Source organism: Ranitomeya variabilis, chromosome 3 (genome assembly GCF_051348905.1).
Source record: "Ranitomeya variabilis isolate aRanVar5 chromosome 3, aRanVar5.hap1, whole genome shotgun sequence".
Taxonomy (NCBI): domain Eukaryota; kingdom Metazoa; phylum Chordata; class Amphibia; order Anura; family Dendrobatidae; genus Ranitomeya; species Ranitomeya variabilis.
This window is the reverse complement of record NC_135234.1, coordinates 783709868-783734533: the sequence shown is the minus strand read 5'-3', so window position 1 is coordinate 783734533 and position 24666 is coordinate 783709868. Positions and strand designations below refer to the sequence as shown.

The 24666-nt window shown below is 44.7% G+C and overlaps 1 protein-coding gene across 4 annotated transcripts in view; it reads left to right on the top strand.

Annotated features, from left to right (window-relative positions):
• ARFIP2 (ARF interacting protein 2) overlaps nucleotides 1–24666 on the top strand; it is a 62475-nt gene that overhangs the window by 24631 nt on the left and 13178 nt on the right. For 2 of the 4 annotated variants that reach the window (XM_077298988.1, XM_077298989.1), the window contains exons 2-5: nucleotides 7664–7769; nucleotides 9608–9716; nucleotides 19282–19344; nucleotides 24271–24380. In XM_077298988.1, coding sequence (XP_077155103.1) covers nucleotides 7671–7769; nucleotides 9608–9716; nucleotides 19282–19344; nucleotides 24271–24380 — 381 coding nt within the window. In that variant the 5' untranslated portion in view covers nucleotides 7664–7670. The remainder of the gene's footprint in view (nucleotides 1–7663; nucleotides 7770–9607; nucleotides 9717–19281; nucleotides 19345–24270; nucleotides 24381–24666) is intronic. The other 2 variants (XM_077298990.1, XM_077298991.1) reach the window with 1 other exon arrangement.

The window sequence follows — 24666 nt, the reverse complement described above, 5'->3', positions numbered from 1 at the left end:
TCTCCACATCGATCCATGTCTTCCCATGTCTCTCCACATCGGTCCATGTTCTCATCTCTTCCCATGTTTCTCCACATCGGTCCATGTTCTCATCTCTTCCCATGTCTCTCCACATCGGTCCATGTTCTCATCTCTTCCCATGTTTCTCCACATCGGTCCATGTTCTCATCTCTTCCCATGTCTCTCCACATCGGTCCATGTTCTCATCTCTTCCCATGTTTCTCCACATCGGTCCATGTTCTCATCTCTTCCCATGTCTCTCCACATCGGTCCATGTTCTCCTCTCTTCCCATTTCTCTACATATCGGTTCATGTTCTCATCTCTTCCCATGTCTCTCCACATCGGTCCATGTTCTCATCTCTTCCCTGTCTCTCCACATCGGTCCATGTTCTCATCTCTTCCCTGTCTCTCCACATCCGTCCATGTTCTCATCTCTTCCCATTTCTCTACATATCGGTTCATGTTCTCATCTCTTCCCATGTCTCTCCACATCGGTCCATGTTCTCATCTCTTCCCCTGTCTCTCCACATCGGTCCATGTTCTCTTCCCATTTCTCTACATATCGGTTCATGTTCTCATCTCTTCCCCTGTCTCTCCAAATCGGTCCATGTTCTCTTCCCATTTCTCTACATATCGATTCATGTTCTCATCTCTTCCAATGTCTCTCCACATCGGTCCATGTTCTCATCTCTTCCCATATCTCTCCACATCGGTCCATGTTATCATCTCTTCCCATGTCTCTCCACATCCGTCCATGTTCTCATCTCTTCCCATTTCTCTACATATCGGTTCATGTTCTCATCTCTTCCCATGTCTCTCCACATTGGTCCATGTTATCATGTCTTCCCATTTCTCTACATATCGGTTCATGTTCTCATCTCTTCCCATGTCTCTCCACATCCGTCCATGTTCTCCTCTCTTCCCATTTCTCTACATATCGGTTCATGTTCTCATCTCTTCCCATGTCTCTCCACATCGGTCCATGTTCTCATCTCTTCCCATGTCTCTCCACATCGGTCCATGTTCTCATCTCTTCCCATGCCTCTAGACATCGGTCCATGTTCTCCTCTCTTCTCATGTCTCTCCACATCCGTCCATGATATCATCTCTTCCCCTGTCTCTCCACATCGGTCCATGTTCTCCTCTCTTCCCATGTCTCTCCACATCGGTCCATGTTCTCATCTCTTCCCATGTCTCTCCACATCCGTCCATGTTCTCATCTCTTCCCATTTCTCTACATATCGGTTCATGTTCTCATCTCTTCCCATATCTCTCCACATCGGTCCATGTTATCATCTCTTCCCATGTCTCGCCACATCCGTCCATGTTCTCATCTCTTCCCATTTCTCTACATATCGGTTCATGTTCTCATCTCTTCCCATTTCTCTCCACATCGGTCCATGTTATCATCTCTTCCCATGTCTCTCCACATCCGTTCATGTTCTCATCTCTTCCCATTTCTCTACATATCGGTTCATGTTCTCATCTCTTCCCATTTCTCTCCACATCGGTCCATGTTATCATCTCTTCCCATGTCTCTCCACATCCGTCCATGTTCTCATCTCTTCCCATTTCTCTACATATCGGTTCATTTTATCACCTCTTCCCATGTCTCTCCACATCGGTCCATGTTCTCATCTCTTCCCATGTCTCTCCACATCCGTCCATGTTCTCATCTCTTCCCATTTCTCTACATATCGGTTCATGTTCTCATCTCTTCCCATTTCTCTCCACATCCGTCCATGATATCATCTCTTCCCCTGTCTCTCCACATCGGTCCATGTTCTCCTCTCTTCCCATGTCTCTCCACATCGGTCCATGTTCTCATCTCTTCCCATGTCTCTCCACATCCGTCCATGTTCTCATCTCTTCCCATTTCTCTACATATCGGTTCATGTTCTCATCTCTTCCCATATCTCTCCACATCGGTCCATGTTATCATCTCTTCCCATGTCTCGCCACATCCGTCCATGTTCTCATCTCTTCCCATTTCTCTACATATCGGTTCATGTTCTCATCTCTTCCCATTTCTCTCCACATCGGTCCATGTTATCATCTCTTCCCATGTCTCTCCACATCCGTTCATGTTCTCATCTCTTCCCATTTCTCTACATATCGGTTCATGTTCTCATCTCTTCCCATTTCTCTCCACATCGGTCCATGTTATCATCTCTTCCCATGTCTCTCCACATCCGTTCATGTTCTCATCTCTTCCCATTTCTCTCCACATCCGTCCATGTTCTCATCTCTTCCCATTTCTCTACATATCGGTTCATTTTATCACCTCTTCCCATGTCTCTCCACATCGGTCCATGTTCTCATCTCTTCCCATGTCTCTCCACATCCGTCCATGTTCTCATCTCTTCCCATTTCTCTACATATCGGTTCATGTTCTCATCTCTTCCCATTTCTCTCCACATCGGTCCATGTTATCATCTCTTCCCATGTCTCTCCACATCCGTTCATGTTCTCATCTCTTCCCATTTCTCTACATATCGGTTCATGTTCTCATCTCTTCCCATTTCTCTCCACATCGGTCCATGTTATCATCTCTTCCCATGTCTCTCCACATCCGTCCATGTTCTCATCTCTTCCCATTTCTCTACATATCGGTTCATTTTATCACCTCTTCCCATGTCTCTCCACATCGGTCCATGTTCTCATCTCTTCCCATTTCTCTACATATCGGTTCATGTTATCACCTCTTCCCATGTCTCTCCACATCGGTCCATGTTCTCATCTCTTCCCATTTCTCTACATATCGGTTCATGTTATCACCTCTTCCCATGTCTCTCCACATCGGTCCATGTTCTCATCTCTTCTCATGTCTCTCCACATCGGTTCATGTTCTTATCTCTTCCCATGTCTCTCCACATCGGTCCATGTTCTCCTCTCTTCTCATGTCTCTCCACATCCGTCCATGATATCATCTCTTCCCCTGTCTCTCCACATCGGTCCATGTTCTCCTCTCTTCCCATGTCTCTCCACATCGGTCCATGTTCTCCTCTCTTCCCATGTCTCTCCACATCCGTCCATGTTCTCATCTCTTCCCCTGTCTCTCCACATCGGTCCATGTTCTCCTCTCTTCCCATGTCTCTCCACATCGGTCCATGTTCTCATCTCTTCCCATGTCTCTCCACATCGATCCATGTCTTCCCATGTTTCTCCACATCGGTCCATGTTCTCATCTCTTCCCATGTCTCTCCACATCGGTCCATGTTCTCATCTCTTCCCATGTTTCTCCACATCGGTCCATGTTCTCATCTCTTCCCATGTCTCTCCACATCGGTCCATGTTCTCCTCTCTTCCCATTTCTCTACATATCGGTTCATGTTCTCATCTCTTCCCATGTCTCTCCACATCGGTCCATGTTCTCATCTCTTCCCTGTCTCTCCACATCGGTCCATGTTCTCATCTCTTCCCTGTCTCTCCACATCCGTCCATGTTCTCATCTCTTCCCATTTCTCTACATATCGGTTCATGTTCTCATCTCTTCCCATGTCTCTCCACATCGGTCCATGTTCTCATCTCTTCCCCTGTCTCTCCACATCGGTCCATGTTCTCTTCCCATTTCTCTACATATCGGTTCATGTTCTCATCTCTTCCCCTGTCTCTCCAAATCGGTCCATGTTCTCTTCCCATTTCTCTACATATCGATTCATGTTCTCATCTCTTCCAATGTCTCTCCACATCGGTCCATGTTCTCATCTCTTCCCATATCTCTCCACATCGGTCCATGTTATCATCTCTTCCCATGTCTCTCCACATCCGTCCATGTTCTCATCTCTTCCCATTTCTCTACATATCGGTTCATGTTCTCATCTCTTCCCATGTCTCTCCACATTGGTCCATGTTATCATGTCTTCCCATTTCTCTACATATCGGTTCATGTTCTCATCTCTTCCCATGTCTCTCCACATCCGTCCATGTTCTCCTCTCTTCCCATTTCTCTACATATCGGTTCATGTTCTCATCTCTTCCCATGTCTCTCCACATCGGTCCATGTTCTCATCTCTTCCCATGTCTCTCCACATCGGTCCATGTTCTCATCTCTTCCCATGCCTCTAGACATCGGTCCATGTTCTCCTCTCTTCTCATGTCTCTCCACATCCGTCCATGATATCATCTCTTCCCCTGTCTCTCCACATCGGTCCATGTTCTCCTCTCTTCCCATGTCTCTCCACATCGGTCCATGTTCTCATCTCTTCCCATGTCTCTCCACATCCGTCCATGTTCTCATCTCTTCCCATTTCTCTACATATCGGTTCATGTTCTCATCTCTTCCCATTTCTCTCCACATCCGTCCATGATATCATCTCTTCCCCTGTCTCTCCACATCGGTCCATGTTCTCCTCTCTTCCCATGTCTCTCCACATCGGTCCATGTTCTCATCTCTTCCCATGTCTCTCCACATCCGTCCATGTTCTCATCTCTTCCCATTTCTCTACATATCGGTTCATGTTCTCATCTCTTCCCATATCTCTCCACATCGGTCCATGTTATCATCTCTTCCCATGTCTCGCCACATCCGTCCATGTTCTCATCTCTTCCCATTTCTCTACATATCGGTTCATGTTCTCATCTCTTCCCATTTCTCTCCACATCGGTCCATGTTATCATCTCTTCCCATGTCTCTCCACATCCGTTCATGTTCTCATCTCTTCCCATTTCTCTACATATCGGTTCATGTTCTCATCTCTTCCCATTTCTCTCCACATCGGTCCATGTTATCATCTCTTCCCATGTCTCTCCACATCCGTCCATGTTCTCATCTCTTCCCATTTCTCTACATATCGGTTCATTTTATCACCTCTTCCCATGTCTCTCCACATCGGTCCATGTTCTCATCTCTTCCCATGTCTCTCCACATCCGTCCATGTTCTCATCTCTTCCCATTTCTCTACATATCGGTTCATGTTCTCATCTCTTCCCATTTCTCTCCACATCGGTCCATGTTATCATCTCTTCCCATGTCTCTCCACATCCGTTCATGTTCTCATCTCTTCCCATTTCTCTACATATCGGTTCATGTTCTCATCTCTTCCCATTTCTCTCCACATCGGTCCATGTTATCATCTCTTCCCATGTCTCTCCACATCCGTCCATGTTCTCATCTCTTCCCATTTCTCTACATATCGGTTCATTTTATCACCTCTTCCCATGTCTCTCCACATCGGTCCATGTTCTCATCTCTTCCCATTTCTCTACATATCGGTTCATGTTATCACCTCTTCCCATGTCTCTCCACATCGGTCCATGTTCTCATCTCTTCCCATTTCTCTACATATCGGTTCATGTTATCACCTCTTCCCATGTCTCTCCACATCGGTCCATGTTCTCATCTCTTCTCATGTCTCTCCACATCGGTTCATGTTCTTATCTCTTCCCATGTCTCTCCACATCGGTCCATGTTCTCCTCTCTTCTCATGTCTCTCCACATCCGTCCATGATATCATCTCTTCCCCTGTCTCTCCACATCGGTCCATGTTCTCCTCTCTTCCCATGTCTCTCCACATCGGTCCATGTTCTCATCTCTTCTCATGTCTCTCCACATCGGTTCATGTTCTTATCTCTTCCCATGTCTCTCCACATCGGTCCATGTTCTCCTCTCTTCTCCTGTCTCTCCACATCGGTCCATGTTCTCCTCTCTTCTCATGTCTTTCCACATTGGTCCATGTTATCATCTCTTCCCCTGTCTCTCCACATCGGTCCATGTTCTCATCTCTTCCCATGCCTCTACACATCGGTCCATGTTATCACCTCTTCCCATGCTCCTACACATCGGTCCATGTTCTCATCTCTTCCCATGCCTCTACACATCATCCATGTTATCACCTCTTCCCATGCTCCTACACATCGGTCCATGTTATCATCTCTTCCCATGCCTCTACACATCGGTCCATGTTATCACCTCTTCCCATGTCTCTCCACATCGGTCCTTGTTATCATCTCTTCCCATGCCTCTAGACATCGGTCCATGTTCTCATCTCTTCCCATGCCTCTACACATCGGTCCATGTTATCACCTCTTCCCATGCTCCTACACATCGGTCCATGTTCTCATCTCTTCCCATGCCTCTACACATCATCCATGTTATCACCTCTTCCCATGCTCCTACACATCGGTCCATGTTATCACCTCTTCCCATGCCTCTACACATCGGTCCATGTTATCACCTCTTCCCATGCTCCTACACATCGGTCCATGTTCTCATCTCTTCCCATGCCTCTACACATCATCCATGTTATCACCTCTTCCCATGCCTCTACACATCGGTCCATGTTATCACCTCTTCCCATGCCTCTACACATCGGTCCATGTTATCACCTCTTCCCATGCCTCTACACATCGGTCCATGTTATCATCTCTTCCCATGTCTCTCCACATCGGTCCATGTTATCATCTCTTCCCATGTCTCTCCACATCCGTCCAAGTTCTCATCTCTTCCCATGTCTCTCCACATCGGTCCATGTTATCATCTCTTCCCATGTCTCTCCACATCCGTCCAAGTTCTCATCTCTTCCCATGTCTCTCCACATTGTCCCATCTTCTCTTCCCATATCTCTTCATATCGTCCTGTCTTCTCATTACACATTGTCCAGTCTTCTCATCTGTTCCCATGTCTCTACACATCGTTTTGTCTTCTGATCTCTTCCCATATATCTTCACATCGTCCTGTCTTCTCATCTCACCTATTTCTACACATCAGTCCATGTTCTCATCTCACCCATGTCTCTACACATCAGTCCATGTTCTCATCTCACCCATGTCTCTACATATTATACTGTCTTCTCACAATTTGGATTGTAGATATGACATGAGACATCCTTTAATGTGTACTGAGATGAGCAGAAGCATGGAACTGACTCATCTTGAGGGATGTTTTCATCTTTCCTGTGTTTGTAGTTTTCGTGTAGGAGAGAGCTATGGTCAGTAATGTCCAGGAGACTGGTCTACCTGTTTCTGAATTCTGGGCCTAGTGGACTTGGTTTCCAGTGTAGAGATCTGGGGGCTGTAGATTGGGGGCTGTTGTGTGTCTTGCTTGTTCCTCTTCATATCTTTGTGTATGACTTATGCTGGCAGGGCATTAGGATACATTCATTTTTGCTGCAGTTTTTAAGCAATAATATTTGGTGCGTAAAATATGTAGCGTTTTATAGAAGCAGCATAATGATTGAGATTTCTGCAATCTCGCGCACATGCTGATTTATTTTCTTCCGCTCATCTTTTGACCCAACACTTGGGATGTCCATTCTTTCATTATGTTTTCAGCGCTATTCACCGATTCAAGTAGAAGCACAACAAATCGGCGCATATTACACAGCATTTTTCTTGTCGCCACTGCAGAAGCTGAACGTGTGAGCATTCCCTTATAGCCTCACAGGCTTTAATGTATGGTACCAAGACTTGTAAATGCTTCTCCCATCGCTCTGCAGGGCATCTGTGGGGGGCAGCACAGTACATTTATGACTTTCTTACACACATGTCTTTTCTTGCGGAATGCTGTGGTAAGATATTATTCGGCCTGGGAAACCCTTCAGCATCTCTGTAGGCAGGAGGGATGAGCGTTACTCAAGGACCTCTCTTGCTCGCCGACCATGGTTCTAGTGCAGGTCTGTCCTCGTGGGCCCTGTGGTCTGATCATTCCTACTTTCATTGCAGGATCAAGATGTCTGAAGGAATAATGAGCAAAGCGGCCACAATGGAAATTCCCATCAGCAGTAATGGGGTCTCCGGGACAATCAATGAAGATGAGAGTTTGGAGCAGGTATTGTGTCCGTGTTGTCCACATGTCCAGCCAGTGACCAAGGTTCTTCTATCGTTGCCGGCCAGCACGTGGCCTTTACTGCTGTCATGTCATCAGTGTGAAGCTGTAAAGTCAGCAAGCGAGTTGTGCTGATTTTCAGCCACACTTGAGGATTTTTCCCTGATCCGATACCCATCTGGTGTTTATCTCCCAGGTGAGCGGATCCCCGGACAGGAATAGTCCGTTATATTGGTAGCTTTGAGGTCGATCTTCTATGCGGAGGCTTCTCCATTGCAGCTAATGTCTTTCCATATCTCCCCCTTTTAAGATTGCGTTCTTCAGCCTTTCTGATCTTTAATTTGCAGTATGCTCTTCAATCCTCTACAGCGCCCCTCCTGCCCATGGCAGAGTCTGGTATTGAAGCACAGCCCCATTTTAGTGTGTGGGACCAGACTTGGAGCTGTAGTGAACATTTCCCATGATCGTTGTCAGACTACTTTCCTGGTATCTGAGGAGCTAGTCTGCTTAGTTGTCTATTTTGGGTCAAGAATGGATAAAAACTGGAAAGACAATGAGCGCCATAGGGTTAAAAAGCTGACTGTGAAGGCACAGCCCCTGTGTCAGCTGAAGAAGCCCACCATATGGGGTAACGGGAGAGTGGAAGTAAGTGGTATCTGTCCGCACGGCCAGTGGTCCACGATGTAACCCCTTAGTGGCCGGCCCAATATTTGGAAGTCTGACGTGTCCCTTTATGTAGCCTGCAGAACATTTCCCACTGATTTTCAGATTGTTTTTTCTTGACACTTTGTACTTTATGGTAATGGTAAATTTAGGTCACTGTGTTTTGTGTTTATTTAGAAAAATATCTGAAATTTGACAAAAATTTTTTTTAAAAATTCAATTTGCAAACTATGAATGACTAACCCTTTAATCCAGATAGTCACAGTAACATTTCCCTTATGTCGGCTTTACATCCGCACCATTCGGAAAATGTTCTTTTATTTTGATCTCATTTTAGAAAGTTTTTTCAATGAAGCCGTCATTTTTTCTAGGAAATTTACAAACCTTATTTTTTAGGGACCTGTTCAGTTTTGACGTGACTTTGGGGGTCCTATATATTGGAAGCCCCCAAAAGTGATACCATTTTAATAACACCACCCCCTGACATACTGACAACTGCTTTCAGGTGGTTTATTAACCCTTCAGGTGCTTTCTTGTTCTCACCTAAATGTTGACAATTTCTGGACTGGCCGCTATGGCCGGAAGACTCTAAGGTGATTCATTGTCCGTGAATTGCCATGGCAAAGATCAGGACCACACAATCAAGATCTCGGGGTGCCGATGGGGTGACAGAGGGAGACCCCACACTCTGTTATCCATCTAGATGCCGTAGTCCGTATTGAAAGCAGCATTTTAGGGGTTAAATGGCCATAGTCGGTGCCAGCACTGATCGTGGCTGATGCAGCAGGGTGTCAGCTATAGTGGACAGCGGCCATCTTCTCACTCCACGGGTGATGCTAGCCTCTTATGTCGCAGGTCAGTAACAAGACGTATTGGTGGTCACTAAGGGGTTCAGAGACCAATAAATTGTTGCACTTTGTCCTGATGAGTAATAGCCACATTGAACCGTTTTGGGCCTCTCAGTGCATCCTGGACCATGGGCTGCGTGGACTTCCCATCTCACAAATTTTGGGTCAGGGGCACATGACTATGTCTGACAGCCCCAAATCAAAGAAAAGTAGCCTATAAAAGGCCCCAAGACTAATGCACACGCCTGCGCATAGACCCTCCGCTCCTGCTTCCAGGGCCCCTCTCCTCTCGCAGATCACAAGTCTTACCTCTCTGATGTCTGTCTGTAGGATCTGCAGCAAGTCATGGTGTCCGGACCCAACCTCAACGAGACGAGCATTGTGTCTGGTGGATATGGAGGAACCACGGAAGGGATCATTCCTACCAGCAGTCTGAAAGGTAAGAGAGTGCCTCTGTCTGGGCGATGGGTTCCTCTATGTCCTGTGTGAAGGTCGGGGCTTGGTGAGACTGTCTATCACAGGATGCCTGGCCCGGGAATGCCTCTACATAGATGAAGCTTACAGGGGATAGATCTTGGAATAATAATAACTTCCGTAATTGGATGTGATTAAATAAACAGTTTCTGTGCTGAGACAATAACTGCGCCCATACTGTACTGTATAATGGTCGTGTCCGACCATGCAGGGACATGGTCTGATCATAACACATCAGACCGGGAGGATGCAGAAGAGAAGATACAGACATTACAGCCGGGGATCACAGCTGTTACTTTGTGTGAGGTGTCAGGAAATAGGAAGGAGTCCTTATTACTTCCATTACACATACAGAGCTCTCAGCTGCAGTTTCCTCTGCTGCCAGCACAAGGCTGGAATTCTAAGCCACTCTTTCTCCCTCCCTCCCCTGCTATATGGTGGTAATGTGAGACTAGCTGCCAACTACGCTGAGGAAGTTTTATGGCTTCAAAGTGAAAGTACAAGTAGAACACATGCGAATAACCCAGGTTCCGTGGTCCATGTAAATATCACAGCACCCATTAATGATAGAAGTGGGACAAATACATTGTTGACATCAGCCTCGATAGAACTATCAGCCAGTGAGTTTTCTAGGTTCCAGAACCAGCACAATTGAGAAACAGATTACTACGGAACCGGGTCACCCAACAACCCCATGTCTACACCATGTTCCAAATTATTATGCAAATGACATTTTTCTCTGATTGTCCTAAATGGTCGGTGCAGATGACAGTCAGTCTAATAAAAGTCATCACCCGTTAGATTATACATCAAATTTATTGAAGAAACCTCCTAATGATAACAGTATAATCTCCAAAATTAATAAAAACTCAAAATGCACTGCTCCAAATTATTAGGCACAGTAGAATTTCTAAACATTTGATATAAAGAACTGAAAATGCTCATTTGTGGAATTTGCAGCATTAGGAGGTCACATTCACTGAACAGAAAAGCTATTTAACTCCAAAACCTCCTAACAGGCCAAGTTACATGTAACATAGGAGCCTTCTTTGATATCACCTTCACAATTCCTGCATCCATTGAACTTGTGAGTTTTTGGAGAGTTTCTCCTTGTGTTTCTTTGCCCCCCAGAGCTGCTGTTTTGATGTGAATGGCCTCTCATCCTCATAGATCTTTTGCTTGATGATCCTCTAAAGGTTCTCTATAGGGTTGAGGTCAGGGGAAGATGGTGGCCACACCATGAGTTTATCTCCTTTTCTGCCCATAGCAGCCAATGACTCAGAGGTTTTCTTTGCAGCATGAGATGGGGCATTGTCAGCATGAAGATGGTTTTGCTCCTGAAGGCACGTTTCTGCTTTTTAGGCCGGCGTCACACTCAGCGTATGTAAATATGGTCCGTTTTTTACGGCCGTAATACGCAGAAAAGTCCCCAAAATAGTGGTCCGTATGTCATCCGTAGGCAGGGTGTGTCAGCGTATTTTGCCTATGGCATCCTCCGTATGTAATCCGTATGGCATCCGTACTGCGATATTTTCGCGCAGGCTTGCAAAACCGACATCTAATGGATTTATGTGCTCAAATACTCGGTAAAACATATATACAGTATATATGTATGTATATATATATGTATGTATATATATATATATATATATATATATATATATATATATATATATATATATATATATATACATATATATATATATATATATATATATATATATATATATATGTCATTGAGACACCTATATATATATTCTGTATTTATATTTAATTCAGCGCGATATATGTGAAAAGCCGGTAATTCAATTGCCGGCTTTTCATTTCTCCTGCACAAACCCGACAGGATATGACACATGATTACATACAGTAAACCATCTCATATCCCCTTTTTTTTTTTGCATATTCCACACTACTAATGTTAGTAGTGTGTATGTGCAAAATTTGGGCGCTGTAGCTGCTAAAATAAAGGGTTAAATGGTGGAAAAAATTGGCGTGGGCTCCCGCGCAATTTTCTCCGCCAGAGTGGTAAAGCCAGTGACTGAGGGCAGATATTAATAGCCAGGAGAGGGTCCATGGTTATCTTCCAGATGTGCCTTTTCTGGGGTGGCTGGGGGCAGATGTTTGTAGCCAGGGGGGGCAATAACCATGGACCCTCTCCTGGCTATTAATATCTGCCCTCAGTCACTGGCTTTACCACTCTGGTGGAGAAAATTGCGCGGGAGCCCACGCCAATTTTTTCCGCCATTTAACCCTTTATTTTAGCAGCTACAGCAGCCAAATTTTGCACATACACACTACTAACATTAGTAGTGTGGAATATGCAAAAAAAAGGGGATATGAGATGGTTTACTGTATGTAATCATGTCTCATATCCTGTCAGGTTTGTGAAGGAGAAATGAAAAGCCGGCAATTGAATTACCGGCTTTTCACTAACACCGCTGCGTATTTCTCGCAAGTCACACTGCTGGTCCGAGTGGAATCCGTATTTTTCTCGCCCCCATAGACTTTCATTGGCAATTTTTTTGCGCAATACGGTGACAAACGCAGCATGCTGCGATTTTCTACGGCCGTACAAGACCGTATATTACGGATGCGTAATATACGGCAGATATGAGCTGGGCCATAGAGATTCATTGGGCCGTGTGTAATGTGAATTTTACGGACGTAGTTTATGCGCTCATACGTCCGTAAAACTCGCCAGTGTGACGCCGGCCTTATACCATGGAAGAAAGTTGTCAGTCAGAAACTCTATATACTTTGCAGAGGTCATTTTCACACCTTCAGGAACCTTAGAGGACCCTACCAGCTGTTTCCCCATGATTCCAGCCCAAAACATGACTCCTCCACCTCCTTGCTGATGTCGCAGCCTTGTTGGGACATGGTGGCCATCCACCAACCATCCACTACTCCATCCATCTGGACCATCCAGAGTTGCTCAACACACATCAGTAAACAAAACTGTTTGGAAAATAGTGTTCTTGTATGTCTGGGCCCACTGCAACCGTTTCTGCTTGTGAACACTGTTTAGGGGTGGCCGAATAGTAGGTTTATGCACCACAGCAAGCCTTTGAAGGATCTTACACCTTGAGGTTCGAGGGACTCCAGAGGCACCAGCATCTTCAAATAACTGTTTGCTGCTTTGTAATGGTATTTTGGCAGCTGATTTCTTAATCCAATGAATTTGTCTAGCAGAAACCTTCCTCATTATGCCTTTATCTGCATGAACTCTGTCTGTGATCAGATTCAGCCACAAATCTCTTAACAGTACGATGATCACTCTTCAGTTTTCATGAAATATCTAATGTTTTTATACCTTGTCCAAGGCATTGCACTATTTAACGCTTTTCAGCAGCAGAGAGATCCTTTTTATTTCCCATATTGCTTGAAACCTGTGGCTGCTTAATAATGTGGAACATCATTTTTAAGTAGTTTTCCTTTAATTACAATCACCTGGAAAGCTAATTATCACATGTATTTAAGATTGATTTCAGTGATCCATTGAGCCCTGAGACACAATACCATCCACGAGTTTATTTGAAAAACAAAACAATTAAATCTTTGACACTTAAATCCAATTTGCATAATAATTTGGAACACAGTGTATACTTAAATGCATCCTTATAGCACGCTGAGTATAACAACACGGGTGTCGTCTTTCTACGAGGTTCCTATGCCAAGATATGTGGGATGATGTTTTTTCATAACGCTAAGAAAGCGGAGTATCCAGCCTCTAAGTGAGGTCACCACAGGGGCAGTGCCTTGGTTTTGGGCTGAGAAATAACTGAGTTGGACAAAAGTCTTCAAGTGTCTTTTTTCTGGGGTCTAGCTGCTATATAGAGGGGTGATGCATCTGGATATATATTCTCGCCCTTCCCCCACAGCACATGGTCAGCCATGAGATAAGATGACATAACGAAATATAAGTGTTTTTCAACTTTAATCCCTTTTTATTTGTAATTGTACTGTACATACGATACTTGTTTTCTTTATAATATCTTTTTATACTTCTGTAAACACTGCCTACCTTTTTTGGAGTAAAATATAAAATTCCTAGCTTTGTCTCTCCTTGCTCTATAATGTACAGTCACGTCCTCTGTAGTGAATTACGCTACTAATCTGGGTTTGCTCCGGACCCATTAGTAATTAAGAAATTGGAGCTGGTGGCAGCGGAATTTGTCCTGTGCGTTTGGGAGGCTGTGTAGCGACGGCGGCGTTGATAATTATTGTTCCCACCTGAGTGGAGTAGTTATATCACCCTCGCTGCAGTGTGCCCAATAGCCAGTACATAGCAGGCAGCCTTTCTGGCGACTAATTACCCTAGGTGCAGAACCCTGTCTGACCTGAGGGTAAGGGGGGCGCCGGAGAGCTACAAGTTCCAAACCGGAAGTGGGATATAGATAAATCCCCTTCAGAAAGAACCAGGGGCAACCAAACAAAACCCCCGGTTCATAACCTATTGGTGTGAGCCGTGGGGTTGATAGTTATCCTCCCTGGGATCCGTGACAGAGGGTGTAGAAGATATAATATCCTACTGATGAGCATAATGTAGATACCATGATGGAGGGTGTACAAGGAGATGCTGTTCTAATGATGGAATTAATGGAGATCACCATGATGGAGGATGGAGGGAATATAATCTGGAAGTAATCTAGTTATCATGATGGAGGGTGTAAAGGAGATGATGACCTAAAGATGGAAGTAATGGCACTACCATGATGGAGGGTGTAGATGAGATAATCTCCATATTGGTGTAAGAGATGGAGGTTGCTTATAAAATATTTTTCCTTGAATAGAGGATGAATTTTCTAGCCAGTATATAAAGTGCTCAGAACAACTTACTAGTTGCCACCATAATAAATATAAACGAGCCATCAATGTGGATTTTACAGATTGAATACACGTATAGGTACCACATGATCTGTGTAGGAGATTCCAGTACAATACCAGTGGAGGCATTGGGTACACAGTCCTCCTGAAATAGTACTAGTTAGCAAACTCTCGGCCGCTAGTTAGCAAACATTTGATCTAGAGCCCCCACCCACCACCACCTGTTCTAAGACTCCACATATGGTACAAAAAATACTAAAAATGCCTACAGTGTTCTGTGAGTTTCACCCCTGCGACGAGACAACAAGCAGGCAGGCCAACGGTTAACCCTACCTAATGGAGATCACCGTGGTGGAGGGTGTAGAAGAGATGATATACAATGATGGAAGTAATGGAGATGATCTACATTGATAGTAGTGATGGAGATCACCGTCATGGACCTTCTAGGGGTTGTCATATTTTAGAGATCTGTCAATCTCGTGTTTTGGTTGTATGAAGCAGGTTCATGATTGTACTTTTTATCTCAGGACACCTACAGTGCCTTGAAAAAGTTTTCATACCTTTTATGTGATATACCAACAGAAAGTATCAAGTATTTGTGAAGTACAAAGGATGAAATAAATTTGGAATGGAAGGAGTATGTCAGAACTGCAAACCTACCAAGACATGGCCGTCCACCTAAACTGACAGTCCATGTAAGGAGAACAATAACTAGAGAAACAGCCAAGAGAGCCATGGTCACTGGAGGAGCTGCAGAGATCCACAGCTCAGGGAGGAGAATCTTCCCATAGGACAACTATTAGTCGTGTACTCCACAAATCTGGCCTTTATGAAAGAGTGGAAAGAAGAAAGACATTGTTGAAAGTAAGCCAGAGGAAGTCCCATTTGACGTTTTTTTAAAAACCGTGTTGGGGACACAGCGAGCATGTGGAAGAAGGGGCTCTACTCAGATGAAACCAAAAGAGAACCTTTGGGGCTAAATGCAAAACGCTGCGTGACGGCAAACGAACACTGCACATCACCCTGAAAACACCATATCCACCATCACACATGGTGGCAGCATCAAGCTCTGAGGAGGCTTTTCTTCAGCAGGGACAGGGAAACTGGTCAGAGGTGATGGGAAACTGAATGGAGCTAAATACATGGCAATCCTGGAGAAAACTTTTTAGAGGACTACAAAAGACTTGAGACTTGGACGTAGGTACATCTTCCAGCAGGACAAAGACCTTAAACATCCTGCCACAGCTACAATGGATTGTTTAGATCAAAACATATTAATGTGTGTGAATGGTTCAGTCACAGTCCAGACTTAAATCCCATTGATAATCTGTGGCAAGACTTGAACTTTGCTGTACACAGAAGTCTCCATCCAATCTCACTGAGCAAGTGTGCACAGAAGAAGGGGTAAAATGTCACCTTTAGATGTGCAACACTGGTAGACACAGACCTCAAAAGACATGATGCAGAAACTGCAGAGAAAGGTGGTCCTACAAAGTACTGACTCACGGGGACTGAATGGCTGAAAGTAGAGCAAGGCTTCAGACAAGGCCGCATCCTGCACAATTTTACCTTCAATTTATATACAGAAGCTTTTTTCTCGAAGGCTGGACTTGCCGAAAAAGGAGAAGGAAACAAAATTGCTGGACGAATCCTCAACAATCTTAAATACGCAAAAGATATAACATTGATAGCAAGAAGTGTTGATAGAGTGAAGGACTTATTACAGTGTGTCAAGATGGAAAGCTCAAACATGGGACTGCTACTCAACACAAGATCAAGATATCTACTACTGACAGGTACAACTGGGGCATGTGAGATGGACCGCAATGACTTGGAAGTTGTAAGAGACTTCAGCCTACTCGGACCGCTGATTACTGAAAAATGCAGCGACGACACCGGAAATCAGTAGAATAGCTATGGTCCAATCCACAGTGAAGTCACTGGATGAGGTCCTCAAATCAAGGAACATTTCACTGGCGATGACGGCATGACTCGCACATAGTCTGGTCTTTTCTGTGATAATATATGCATGCGAAACCTGGACGATAAAGAAATTGTAACATCTGTCTGAGGCCACAGGCTCAAAAGGCTGCCTTGGACAGACTTGGCACAAGTCACTACGTCTGGCAGACTTCTGAGAAATCCCAGTACCCTTTGACCCCTGTAAAGGAATCTGAATTTAGAAAGGACTCAGTGGGATGCTACTATGGAAGGTCTGCCGTCCTGAGGTAAGTGGTCGCCAAGCAGGGTCAGAGGCGAGAGCTCACTTCAAGGTCGAAATCAGGATCCATAAGAATAGTCAGAAACAATCCGTGGTAATAACAGGAATATACTCCAATTGACTGGAGCAGGGAGCTGATAACTTCATCTGGAAGCATACACACCCATACTGCCTGACTGGATGAGTCTACAGGTGCCGGCCACTCTAACCTTAGTGGTTGGACAGAGCCCGCCGTCCAGAGCTTCTGGTTCTGACATTTCTATCATCAGTGCCACCCACAGAGTGAATATGGTGGCGCCAAGCGGCAGAAATAGAAGTCGCAGGAGCAGGTCCTGGTGCCGCTGTGACCGAAGGAAGACAGAAGAATCGAGGCCTTCGAAATCTGGTGCTAGAGAAGGATGTTATTATACAAAGGATGGCAAGAAGACAAAATCAAGCCAGACTTGCCATTTTAAGCAAGGATCACCAAACTACGAGTTGCCTACTTTGGAAGAGGAATAACCTCTGAAGTATCTGAAGAGGAATAACCTCATGACCCAGTATCAGCACGGGGTTACTAGGGACAGTTCCTGTCAGACTAATCTGATCAATTTCTTTGAAGAGGTAAGTTCCGGACTGGACCAAGGGAACCCAGTGGATGTAGTGTATATGGACTTTTCAAAAGCTTTTGATACGGTGCCACGCAAAATACATAAAATGAGAATAATGGGGATAGGGGAAAATATGTGTAAGTGGGTTAAGATATGGCGCAGGGATAGGAAACAAAGGGTGGTTATTAATGGAGCACACTCGGACTGGGTCGCGGTTAGCAGTGGGGTACCACAGGGGTCAGTATTGGGCCCTCTTCTTTTTAACATATTTATTAATGACCTTGTAGGGGGATTCAGAGTAGAATTTCAATATTTGCAGATGACACTAAACTCTGCAGGGTAATCAATACAGAGGAGGACAATTTTATATTACAGGATGATTTATGTAAACTAGAAGCTTGGGCTGATAAATGGCAAATGAGCTTTAATGGGGATAAATGTAAGGTCATGCACTTGGGTAGAAGTAATAAGATGTATAACTATGTGCTTAATTCTAAAACTCTGGGCAAAACCGTCAATGAAAAAGACCTGGGTGTATGGGTGGATGACAAACTCATATTCAGTGGCCAGTGTCAGGCAGCTGCTACAAAGGCAAATAAAATAATGGGATGTATTAAAAGAGGCATAGATGCTCATGAGGAGAACATAATGTTACCTCTATACAAGTCACTAGTGCGACCACACTTAGAATACTGTGCACAGTTCTGGTCTCCGGTGTATAAGAAAGACATAGCTGAACTGGAGTGGGTGCAGAGAAGAGCGACCAAGGTTATTAGAGGACTGGGGGGTCTGCAATACCAAGATAGGTTATTACACTTGGAAAAACGAAGACTAAGGGGTGATCTTATTTTAATGTATAAATATATGAGGGGACAGTACAAAGACCTTTCTGATGATCTTTATAATCATAGACCTGAGACAGGGACAAGGGGGCATCCTCTACGTCTGGAGGAAAGAAGGTTTAAGCATAATAACAGACGCAGATTCTTTACTGTAAGAGCAGTGAGACTATGGAACTCTCTGCCGTATGATGTTGTAATGAGTGATTCATTAATTAAATTTAAGAGGGGACTGGATGCCTTTCTGGAAAAGTATAATGTTACAGGGTATATACACTAGATTCCTTGATAAGGCGTTGATCCAGGGAACTAGTCTGATTGCCGTATGTGGAGTCGGGAAGGAATTTTTTCCCCATGGTGGAGTTACTCTTTGCCACATGGGTTTTTTTTTGCCTTCCTCTGGATCAACATGTTAGGGCATGTTAGGTTAGGCTATGGGTTGGACTAGATGGACTTAAAGTCTTCCTTCAACCTTAATAACTATGTAACTATATGAAGAGACCAATCATTGGAGAAGGACATCATGGCCGGAAGAATAGAAAAGGAAGACCAGCAACCCGGTAGTTTGATACTATGGAGATAATGGTGGAGAAGACCCTGGTGGTGGACCTATCTAGGCTTCCACAAGATCGATCTTTCTACAGAACGTTCCTCCATCAAGTCGCCATAACTCGAGATCGAGCTGAAGGCCGTCAAATAATAATAATAATAAAATAATCACCGATTTCAGATTTAGAATGTTTTTTATAATTGGCCTCTTTACACTTATCAAATACTTGTTACTTTGTGTTGGTATCGCAGAAAATCCCAATAAAATACATTTACTTTGTGCTTGTAGTGGGAAAATTATGCTAAAGTTCACAGGGTATGAATATTTTTTCGAGGCATTGTCTGTTTATGGATTTCTGGATGGGTATTGTAGCAGTGAGAGATGGCTTTGGCACATGTTGTAAATTATTATTATCACATACAGTGTCCCAGTTCATGTAATCTTTCCAGTCTATGGATTAACCGCCTCGCTCATGGTTTTTGCTGTCTGGTTTTGTTTAGGGCCTGCTGTGCAGTTTAATCCCAACTACCTTGGACTGCGATTCCTGAGCACAGAGGGACAAGGTCACTGTCTGTTTATATAAGCTGAGCTTGTCTCTTCGCCTGGTGGCGCTCTATGCATGGGATCTCCTCCACCAGGCCTATCTGTCATAATCTCAACCTTCTGCCACTGGCCAATGTTAGCCCTTTTCCTTTTCTTTGCTACGTCTATGAATTTCTTCTAATTATTCACCAAATCCAGGGTTCACTTTAGGATTTGGCCTTTTATTCTTTTTGTTACTATTACATTTGTTGCTATTTCTATGGACCTTGAATGGTACCTCCCTGCGCTTGCTGCTCCTTTCAGGTTCCTCCACACCGTGGTCCTTCCGCTTGGGACTCTTGTTCTTTTGGGTGGTGGGATCTCCAGCATTTATCACGTCATCTGTGGATAGTTGATAAATGTCATGTGTGGGGAAGACCATTTTAGAAGTAATTTGTAATCTTCAGACTAATGAGATCAAGCCTGAACTGTGGATTTGGTGCGTTCCTGCTCCTCACTTCTCGGGGGAATCCGAGTTGTCACTGACACTATTATTTCCTTCTTGGTGGCATCTTTGTGGCTGTTAATTCTTCCTCTTTGGTTTCTTCGGGCTGCTAATTCTTTTTTGTGATGGGCTGTCTCTGATCTTGCTAAAAAGAGAACTCTACTCTTGCTTTAACTTTTTTATGATATTTCACAGGATGGTTATGACAAGTGATACTGATTAATACGGGACAGTTTTGTGGTACTGACATTTTCTTGGATGTGGAGTTTTCTCATATCTTAGGGCAGATTTATGTGATGCAGTTAATTTTGTTTCACACGTTTCTGCCACAAAAGATCATTCCATTCTTCTGCATTGTGTAGTCTTGGGATGGAAGCACATGTGTGTCTGCACACTCCGCTCAGATGAGTGTGATGGTTGCAGAAATTACTACAGCACTATGTGCCACATGTGTGTCCACCCTTCTACTTCAGACACATTCAGAGCTTCGGACGTAATTCTGCTGGCTTCCTGTGTTGTGAATTTCGTGAGCTTGAGTGTGTGAGTGACGGAGCCAAGAAGGAGGATCACAATCAAGTCTATAAGTGTAGGTAAACGAAGACGGAGCTTCATATCTTTATCCTCAGAAGAGGAGCCTCGTATCTTTTTCCTCAGAGGAGGAGCCTCGTATCTCTTTCCTCTGAGGAGGAGCATCGTATCTTTTTTGCCCCTTCAGAGAAGGAGCCTCGTGTCTCTTTCCTCGGAGAAGCATCGTATCTTTTTCCTCTGAGGAGGAGCATCCTATCTTTTTATTTTCCCTTCATAGAAGGAGCCTCGTATCTCTTTCCTCTGAGGAGGAGCATCGTATCTTTTTCCTCAGAGGAGGAGCCTCGTATCTCTTTCCTCTGAGGAGGAGCATCGTATCTTTTTCCTCTGAGGAGGAGCATCGTATCTCTTTCCTCTGAGGAGGAGCATCGTATCTTTATCCTCAGAGGAGGAGCATCGTATCTTTTTCCTCAGAGAAGGAGCCTCGTGTCTCTTTCCTCGGAGAAGCATCGTATCTTTTTCCTCTGAGGAGGAGCATCCTATCTTTATCCTCAGAGGAGGAGCATCCTATCTTTTTATTTTCCCTTCATAGAAGGAGCCTCGTATCGCTTTTCTCTGAGGAGAAGTATCGTATCGCTTTCCTTGCATAGGGGCGCTGTATATTTTTCTTTGGAGATGAGGCTTCATATATTTATCCTCGGAGAAGCATCGTATCTTTTTCCTCGGACAAGTAGCGTTGAATCTTCTTTTTTTTTCGCCTTCAGAGGAGGAGCCCTGTATCTCTTTCCTCGGAGGAGGAGTGCCGTATCTTTTTGAATATTTTTTTATATCTTTATTGTATATTTTTCCTCAGAGACAAAGCTTAGTATCTTTTTCCTTGGAGGAGGAGCGCTGTATCTTTTTTTTTTTTTTTTCTGGTTCTTTTAGAGGAGGACCGGTGTATGTGTTTCCTCAGAGGAGGAGCGTTGTTTCTTTTTATTGGAGACGGAACGTTGTATTTTTTTCCTCAGGGGTGGAGCAGTGTAGGTTTAGTTTTTTGTCCCTTTGGAGCAGTAATTTCTTCATCTTACAATATTCTATTTTTTCAGGGAGCTTGATCTGTGTAATTATGCATCTTTTGGTTACTTTTCCATAAAGCCGAGCTCTCACCTGTGCAATGGCTGATGATTTGCTCCTGTGTCGTAGGTATAGGCCTGGGTCAGTTTTTCTTCCTGTGTAAAGCGTGTTTCCACAGTAAGGAGGGATTCTGTATTTGTTCTTCTTGTTCCTGTTTGCAGCAGGTGGACTCGTGTAATTACTTTGGAAAAGGGTTCATTAAAGGGGTTTTGCAGACTTTGGGTAAAAGTCTGCAGTCATTCTATGTGGTAATGACATGGCGGCCACAGCATGGCAGATATACTTCATGCTCAACCACGCCAGGGTTTTAAAACTTCACTTTTAATTCTAAACTTCAGATATCTGAAATGTGTGTGAGTGAAACCACATCCAAACCGAACTAGACGAAGCGTAGGTCCACACCGAAATATCTCACATTCCCAGGAAAGTCGTCAGCTGCAAGTGGCTCTGTCACAGATTTCATGCTGATTTACAGTAAATTTCATTCCAATGTGAAGGGTGAAATCCACGGTGAAAAACTCCGCACAAAATCTCATCCATTCCCAGATCGCTTAAAGCGCTGCCGCGACCGGTGCTGCCTATAAAGAGTGTTGTGTGGAGCAGAGGCAGACATGTGGAGGAACCACGTCGCTGATGAATCGGGATCACTCTCTACATGGCTTGTAGGACAGCGTGAGGGTGAATGGAGGTCCTGTCTGCCAGTGGTCAGTGGTGGCGTCTCGCTTTGTTGGCTTACCTCCAGTAGAAAAGGGACTTCTGGGCTCATTGTAAATCACATCCAGCCTCTTAGGGAGGAAATTCATCTGTTCTGTCCGTTTCTGTGTATTCTTGTCCCTTTCGTTCTTATCAGTGTTTGTGCGCTTGCATCATGACCATTTCTACTTTCGTGTCATTATTTTCTTTCATATTATTCTGACACTTTTCTCTTGCACCCATCCCTGCTTCCTCCTCATCTTCTATCCACATCTCTCGTCCTCCTCACTCTTCACATTTGTCTTCTCCTTCCTTCTTCCTCTTCCTCATTTGTCTTCCATTTCTCGGGCTCACTTTTCCTTCTTCCTCCTACGTTGCTTCTCATCCTTCTTCATACATCGGTAGACATGCCGCCATCTATTTGCAGTATTCCCGCTCCACTCATTTCTCCCAGCCAGTCGGCCGCCTGCAGGATAGCCAGTCATGATACCGACGCAGGTAAACGTCTGAGGTGTTCGGATGCGTGTAGAGAGGTAGTGCTTAGATGACTTCTGTGCTTGGTAGAAACCCTCAGACCTTTGGTTTAGTCCCCCTTCTTTATTATTTGGATTTTAATCGGAAGACTAATAGTTTCCTACACAGCTCCTGTTGGGACTGGATTGTTTTTTGTGACAATTTTCGTTACAACAGTTACAGGGAAGGAAAAATGATCTGGTACTCTCAATAACAAGCTGAAAATCTATTACGGTACATCCGAATAGTCAAACCTTCACAGCCCGAGACCAGTCCATTGATGCCCCAACATTCAATGTAGTCTCCAGATCTGAAGACCTAAGTACCCTCTACACCAGTATGAGTGAGATTTTAAGGTGCCATTTTTGTTGTTTCTGAGGTGATGTCACCCAATACTTGCTTGGAAGCTCCCACTTGTAGGTGAAGGTATCCTCCAGTTCTTGTTATGGCTGCTCAGTTGTATGGTGGTAAGGACGTCTACCAGTTCTTACATCGTATCCCTCAGTTGTTGGTGAGGTGCTCTCCAGTTCTTGCTGTCCCATCACCCAGTTGTCTGTGAGGATGTCTCCCAGGTCTTGAAGTCTTATCCTACGCTTATTGATGAGGATGTCTCCCAGGTCTTGCTGTCTCATGCCCCAGTTGGTGATGAGGATGTTGCTTCGTTATTGCTATGGCCTTCCTCAGTTGTTGGTAAAGAACATCTTATAGTTCGTGGTGGTGATTTATCCCAATTCTTGCTGTCTTATCCCCTAGATGTTAGTGAAGACGTCTCCCAGATCTTGTGTTCTCCTTCCCCAGTTGATGAGGATGTGTCTCAGTTCTTGCTACAGCCTCCCTGAGTTGTTTGTGAGGATGTGCCCTTGCTATGACCTCACTGAGTTGTTGGTGGGGTCATCCATAGTTCTTTATGTGGCCTCCACCAGCTGTTGGTGAGGACATCCCCCAGTTCTTGTAATGTCATCCCTTAGTTCTTACTATGGCCTCCCCCAGTAGTTGCTGCTGACATCTCGAATTTTTGATATGGTCTCCCCAAGTTGTTTGTGAGGATGTCCCCTTGGTCTGGCCGCCCTGAGTTGTTGGTGTGGGCGTCCACAATTGTCACTGTGGCCTCCCCCAATTGTTGGTGAAGATATGCCCAGCTCTTGCTAAATCTTTCCCCAGTTGTTGGTGAGGAAAACCCCAGTTTTTCTGTGACCTACCCTGGTTGTTGGTGGGGACATTTCCAGTTTCCAGTTCTCGCTGTGGCCTCCACCTGTTGTTGATGGGGACTGCATTATTTGCCAAGATCTATACGTTATAATTGTACAGAATAGTGATTGCTCTCATGTGACTTTTCAGCAGGGATTGTAGTGAGAGTCCTTGTGTCGTTCAGCCCACCACCCTGATAGAACCGTTTCTTGCTTTGATGGTTGGTGTTTGTCCTCTTTTTGGATGTCGCAGCTTTACATGGAGCTGAAAATTGAAATCCTTCAGGCTTTCAGCCTGTACCCCATAACCAAACCTGACTGAGCCCTCTCGTCCTGTGATGCTAGGTTTCCCATTAGGGGATAATTAGTGATTATTCTGGCAGCTAATTCTTCATTGGTTCGTAAGTTTGGGATGTCTTCTCTTCCAGGGTCCATGTCTCAGCCATCGCACCCCTCACTAACGTCTGAGGAGCTGTCTCGGGGTTTAGCCGTGGAAAAGTTTGACATGGTGAAAAAGTGGGGGATCAACACATATAAAGTAAGAGTGACCTGAAGTGCTGTCATCCTTGCTCTGCCCAGCCTGCCATCCTCTACCTGCTCTGCCTTCCTCTACCCGCCCTGCCATTCTATGTCCACCCTACCATCCTCTACCCGCCCTGCCATCCTCTGCCTGCCCTGCCATCCTCTACCTACTCTGCCAGTCTATACCCGCCCTGCCATCCTCTACCCGCCCTGCCATTCTATGACCGCCTTGCCATCCTCTACCCGCTCTGTCGTTCTATGACCGCACTGCCATCCTCTACCCGCTCTGCCTTTCTATGCCC